The sequence below is a fragment of the Etheostoma spectabile genome, chromosome 5 (assembly GCF_008692095.1).
Source record: "Etheostoma spectabile isolate EspeVRDwgs_2016 chromosome 5, UIUC_Espe_1.0, whole genome shotgun sequence".
Taxonomy (NCBI): Eukaryota; Metazoa; Chordata; class Actinopteri; order Perciformes; family Percidae; genus Etheostoma; species Etheostoma spectabile.
In genome coordinates this window covers 12,556,771-12,563,224 of record NC_045737.1, presented here as the reverse complement: position 1 = coordinate 12,563,224, position 6,454 = coordinate 12,556,771, and the positions used below count along the sequence as shown (strand labels likewise).

Sequence of the window (6,454 nt, the reverse complement as noted above, 5' to 3'; positions counted from 1 at the left end):
TATTCATTGCACACAGACTGATGCATTCCAAAGGTTTATTTCATTTAATTTTGATGATTTGAAGTGGCAACAAATGAAAATCCAAAATTCCGTGTGTCACAAAATTAGAATATTGTGTAAGGGTTAAATTTTGAAGACACCTGGTGCCAAAACTAATCAGCTGATTAACTCAAAACACCTGCAAAGGGCTTTAAATGGTCTCTCAGTCCATTCTGAAGCCTACACAAACATGGGGAAGACTTCAGATTTGACAGCTGTCCAAAAGGCGACCATCGACCCATTGCCCAAGGAGGAAAGACACAAAAGGTTATTGCTGAAGAGGCTGGCTGTTCTCAGAGCTCTGTTGTCCAAACACATTAATAGAGAGGCAAAGGGAAGGAAAAACTGTGGTCAGAAAAAGTGTACAAGCGATAGGGATCACCGCGCCCTAGTCAAGATTGTGAAAAAAAACCCATTCAAAAATGTGGGAGGATTCACAGGAGTGGACAGCTCCTGGAGTCAGTGCTTCAAGATCCACCACCAAGACGCTTGAAGACATGGGTTTCAACTGCCGCATACCTCGTGTCAAGCCACTGTTGACCAAGAACAGCGCGAAAGCGTCTCACCTGGGCTAAGGAAAAAAAAGCTGGACTGCTGCTGAGTGGTCCAAAGTCATGTTTTCTGACAAGCAAATTTTGCATTTCCTTTGGAAATCGAGGTCCCGAGTCTGGAGGAGACAGGAAGCACAGGATCCACGTTGCCTGAGTCTTGTGTAAAGTTTCCACCTCAGTGATGGTTTGGGGTGCCATGTCATCTGCTGGTGTCGGTCCACTCGGTTTCCTGAATCCAGGGTCAACGCAGCCGTCTACCGCAAGTTTTAGAGCACTTCATGCTTCCTGCTGCTGACCTGCTCTATGGAGATGGAGATTTCAGGTTCCAACAGACTTGGCGCCTGCACACAGCGCAAAATCTACCCTTGCCTGGTTTATGGACCATGGTATTTCTGTTCTAAATTGGCCAGCCAACTCCCCTGACCTTAGCCCCATAGAAATCTGTGGGGTATTGTGAAAAGAATGCAGAATGCCAACCCAAAACGCAGAAGAGTTGAAGGCCACTATCAGACACCTGGGCTCTCATAACACCTGAGCAGTGCCAAAACTCATCGACTCCATGCCACGCCGCATTAATGCAGTAATTGAGGCAAGGAGCTCCAACCAAGTATTGAGTATTGTACATGCTCATATTTTTCATTTTCATACTTTTCAGTTGGCCAACATTTCTAAAAACTCCTTTTTTTTGTATTAGCCTTAAGTAATATTCTAATTTTGTGACACACGGAATTTTGGATTTTCATTTGTTGCCACTTCAAATCATCAAAATTAAATGAAATAAACATTTGAATGCATCAGTCTGTGTGCAATGAATAAATATAATGTACAAGTTACACCTTTTGAATGCAATTACTGAAATAAATCAAGTTTTTCAAAATATTCTAATTTACTGGCTTTTACCTGTATTCATTTATTCGAATCATTTTTTTTGTTTGTTTATCAGCCATTATAAATGCCAATACCAATAGTTTGGGAAATGCGTAATATCGGCCGGTAATATCGGCCTGCTTATATATCGGTCGGACTCTACACCAAAGTTAAAATTGGTCCCATTTTTCAAAAGCCACATATTTTCTATACATTCTGACACTAAAGTGGCATTTGTTACACGGGCAAATCAGGAGAAAATTAACTGTGTTTGAGACCCGTTTCTGTCTCATGAACAAAATCACTAGATGTGGAAACACAAAGAAGCTAACGCCAGCAAACACCCTAACACAAGACATTTTCGTAATGCTAATTGTCTGTTAATATCTCATTTTAGCAAAAAAGAATTGAAATGAATCTTGCGTTTTATAACTTTTCAACCATCCACATGACGTTTGCTAAACTTTCTAACGAGGGCACGCACTTAGGAGACCAGAGGTCACGCACCACTCAATTCTTTTCAGCAACTTACGACAAATAGAAATCGGAAGCATGGACTAGTTCAAGGGCAACCGGATGCCAGGACTCCGAGTGACTGCAAGTCTCTCTTGTAAACTTACTGTGTTAATGAGTTCTTTTATGGTGAATAAATGTCTTGATCCAAAGAAGTGGGTCATCGAATCGTTGATCAGACATTCTGAAGTATTTAAAGTGCTTCTCTTTGCCATTGTTTACCTTTTTTTTCTTCTTCTTGTCTGTAGAAATAGCACCGTTAAAGGTAGCCTTTCCTCTGTTCAGGAGAAGACTGCAACTAGAGTCGCGACCACCACGCACGAGTAGAAATAGTTAGGGCGCTGCCATGACGTCACGCTGTTGCGCCACACGTCGGGAACGGCGAATGTACCGGACCTTTTTAGTCGGAGCAAAATTGATGCGACACACAGGATGAAAATCAGCCATCGGTGAATCTTATTTGCCAGTAGGTAGGGCTGGCCCTCTTTTTGATTTGAACAATTCTGAGTCCACTTCCTCCTTTCGATTCCGGTTCTTAACAATTTTTGTTTCCAATTCTTTGAGGGGTGGAGTTGAAACATAACCCTTTTTTTTATTGATTCATTCAATGGAGATTTACAGTTTTTCCAGGCTATTTTCAACGTAAAATAAAGTCAAACTTAAGCGCGCCGCATGCTGTGCTCCATGGTTACAGCACAACAAGCGCCTGAAAGTACGGTGGCCGCTACGGAAACCAACGATTACGTGTGTTAAATTTGAAACCGATCGGATTCGAAACGATCCAAATTATTGGAATTGTCTTTTTTTTTCTCTAGATGCCCAATTCTACCAATAGGTGAACATACACATGTCAAATAGCTCCTGAAACCAATGAATCCGTAATACCCATGAGCCTCAGTGGCCGTTCCAGTGTGAAGAATCCAGCCAGAGTCTTAAAATCGTTGTTATGTTTTCTGATGTCCCCTCTTTGTTTACTGACAGAGACTTTTGTCTCCTTGGTTCTGTCTCCTGTCCCAGAGCTGCTGCAGAGGATTCAGGCTGTGCAGACGGACAGCGTGACCGAAGACTGCGGCGTGAACACGGATGCAGACTGGGAAAGTCAGGTGGCGGCCATGTTGGAGTACAGCTCCAGCCTGACGGAGCAGTACGACAGTCTGAGGAAGACGCAGGAAGAGGAGGGGTTGGCACACGAGAAACACAAACAACAAGTGCAGAAAAGGAAGGAGGAGGCCACCCGCCAGCACCAGGTGGGACTGGGTGACGGTACTCTGTGGAGTTGTTGTTGTGGCCCTTTTAACAAAAGTGTCTTCCACAATCACACTGTGGCTGTTTTCAGGCTCTTCTGGACAAACTGGAGTCTCTGCGAGTCAAACTGCAGCTCAACAACTCTAAAGCCACCAGGAAGAACTTCTTAGCCAAGAAACAGGAAATGATGTCAGAGAAGAACAGAGCAGAGGAGGAGAGGAACAGGTACAGACCAAGAACAGAGGGGGAATAAATGAATGAAAACACAAAGGAAGGCGGTGTTTGATTCCAATAATGTCTTTTCATTATGTAACTTTTGCTAATGCTTTTCTACACTCGACTCTAAACTGTGAACAGATGGGACGCAACGGAAATAGCCTTTATTTACACCAAATATAAAAAAACATCAGGTGTTCAAAAATGACATCAAGCAACAAGTTAAGGGAGTACTACCGAACCACACCTCTGTGTACTTTGTGTGTCTGCAGCTGTTTCACAGTAAAAGCCTTTCAGAAGTGGCAATACATATTTTGCTCCTTAAATACTTAAGAGATACGAGATACTACCGACGGTCCTAACGTCTTATTTCTGTGTGGTTTAAACGTGGGTTAGTCTGTAAGTAAGTCAAAATTGAACACAGTGTAATCTATAAGGTTCTTAAAATTACTGTGATTATTCTAAGAGCCATTTCAAAATGTTAATAGCATTTTTCAATAACAAAATCGTATTTTAAATGCTAGCAATAGCAAATTACCAATTTTGTGATCTAATTTCTAGATCTAACTTTTTTCACTTCAGTCGCACTGCCGTTGTAGTTTTACAAACAAACACCCCGCTCTTCCTCCCCCATCCTCTCCAGGCTGTCCAAGGAGCTGGAAGAAAGCGAGCGAAAGCTAACGGCTCTCACGGAGGAGCAGAGCGAAGAGCAGCGGCGGTGGCAGGACGAGCTGGACGAGCTGAGGCAGGACATGGAGCGAGTGCGGAAGGAGGCGCAGCAGGCCGAGCTGCTGGCCTTACAAGACGAGATCGCTGCCGTGGAGAGGCAGAGGGACGTCGCCATGGCTCGCATCGAGGCCTGGCTGAAAGAGGTACAGGCGTCCGCTTCCATCTAAATCCTGTGGTAGAAAACACAAATGGTAGACACGCCTAACTGTCCCGTTGACGTCTGTGGTCCCCTGTGCCAGGTGGGTCAGTACCTGAACACGCTGAGGGTGGAGTTCCCGCAGCAGTACCCTCAAGAGAGACAGAAGTGGGAGAAGAATGAAGCTGTGGTCCGGAGGAACCAGGCCGAGCTCCAGAGCCGCTTCCAGGAGGTTCTGCAGCAGCTCCAGCAGGGTCGAGATTTAGAGTCCCTCCCCAGGATCAACGTGCCATCTCTGCCGCAGATCCCCATAGTAAGCAACCCCCCACCTCCCCCGCCAATTCGTTACTTTTGGTCTCCTGTTGATGCTGCCCCCTTGTGCATTGCAGTTGTCTGCTAGAAGCTGTCATAAATTGTCATTTTCCCGTTTTTAGCCACATTTGTACGATACACTTTTTTAGATCTTTCTGGATTTTAACCCTATATTTTAACCGCAGGAAGGAGTTTAGTCATTGAACGTCAGGATGTAAAGTTCTCAGAGAAACGAGCTGGGAAAGCCGTAGGGGTAACTCAATTCGCCGTTTCTCTGCCAACGAGCCCAACAGCGTGGGAATGATAAATACTGAAGGAATCCTGGATCCGTCATTTTGAGTTTAGGGTTAGACTCGAGCCCCTGGAGAAGTTGAAATGACAAACAATCAATGATCAAAATATATTTATTATAATGTTGAAGCTACTCAAGGGGATCTCAGGTGGAGGAATATCCGGGTTCAAGGGGTTTAACTTATTTTCTCTTTCCTCCCACAGGCTGATCTGAGATTCAACCAGGTGATGCAGTCACTGGTCCGTCCCCAGTTCATGCCCCCACCTCTTCCAATCCCAGTGAACCGACACCCCCACTATTACCAGTATCAGCCCCCTCACCATCCCCAGTACCGTCACCGCTACCACCACCCGCCACACCAGCACCAGTTCCAACCCCCTTTCCCACCCCAGCGCCAGCCTCTCCACCTGCCTCCGCCTCATTTCCAGCCCCACATCAGACCTCCAATAAGAGTGACTCCCCCTCCCAATCTCTCCCCGTCCCCTCCTGTAGTTCCCTCCCCGCCTCCCGCCACTGCCGCTGCCTCTGCCAATTCTGCCCCCTCCGGCAAACTTGACAAAGTCCTGGAGAAGCTCGGGACTCGGTTCCCACAATGCAACAAGGCTCAGCTGACGTTGCTGCTCCAGCAGGTGAAGAGCTCCCGCGGTACGCTGGCTGGCATGTCCATGGAAGAAGTCATCGAGCAGGTCGGCTTTAAGCTGGCCCAGAACGAGAGGTCGGCCCCGGGGCCCATCAGCCGGCCCACGCACCCTGGCCCCATCCAGAGGCCGACACCTCCCGCGCAGAGAGCAGCGGCGGCAGGTGGAGGTCAGGCTGTCGGAGCCCGTAAACTCTGCCTGATGTGTCAGAACCACGTGGATCCAGACACTCGCCACCCACTGAGCTGCTCCCACACCATCCACAAAGACTGCATCAGAGTCTGGCTGCAGTCCAGCAAGAACAACTCCTGCCCCTTCTGCCCGGGAAAGTGATGCAGGAAACTCAACTAGACTCTAATCAGTGCCCAAAATCACTTTGACTTGTTAAGAAGATGTGGTTATTCAATGGTTTTGTTTTGTTTTAAAATTCAACCTACAGTAAAGATGATTAAAGAATACATATGATTTGTCATGTCTTCACATTGTTGGGAAACTATAACCTGAGTGATACTTATTTATATACTTTAGTTTGTGAAATATTTTTCTACAATGCGTTTTGGTTTGATCAATCTTCTCAATTCATCAGTTGTTGCTTGTTGTATCGCATGCACGATACAACACACAATAGGTTCTCAAAAATATATTTTTTTAAATTGTGAAAGATATGAGATAAAAACAATTAAAAGAATCACGGAAGGCTTGTATCATGTGGACGCATAAACAGTTTTGTTGTCATTACTTAGAATTCTTCGTGGGGGCAACCGAAACTATGCACAATAGCCTTAATAATAACTTCTTTATACACTCAACTAAAGGATTATTAGGAATAACTGTTCAATTTCTCAATAATGCAATTATCAAATCAACCAATCACATGGCAGTTGCTTCAATGCATGTAGGGGTGTGGTCCTGGTCA

At 45.4% G+C, this 6,454-nt stretch overlaps 1 protein-coding gene across 1 annotated transcript in view; it reads left to right on the top strand.

The window, feature by feature from the left end:
* rnf214 (ring finger protein 214) overlaps positions 1 to 6,028 on the top strand; it is a 7,677-nt gene extending 1,649 nt beyond the window's left edge. The window contains exons 2-6 of the mRNA XM_032516933.1: positions 2,988 to 3,217; positions 3,307 to 3,440; positions 4,075 to 4,303; positions 4,400 to 4,609; positions 5,104 to 6,028. Coding sequence (XP_032372824.1) covers positions 2,988 to 3,217; positions 3,307 to 3,440; positions 4,075 to 4,303; positions 4,400 to 4,609; positions 5,104 to 5,871 — 1,571 coding nt within the window. The 3' untranslated portion in view covers positions 5,872 to 6,028. The remainder of the gene's footprint in view (positions 1 to 2,987; positions 3,218 to 3,306; positions 3,441 to 4,074; positions 4,304 to 4,399; positions 4,610 to 5,103) is intronic.
* The last annotated feature ends 426 nt before the right edge of the window (positions 6,029 to 6,454 follow it).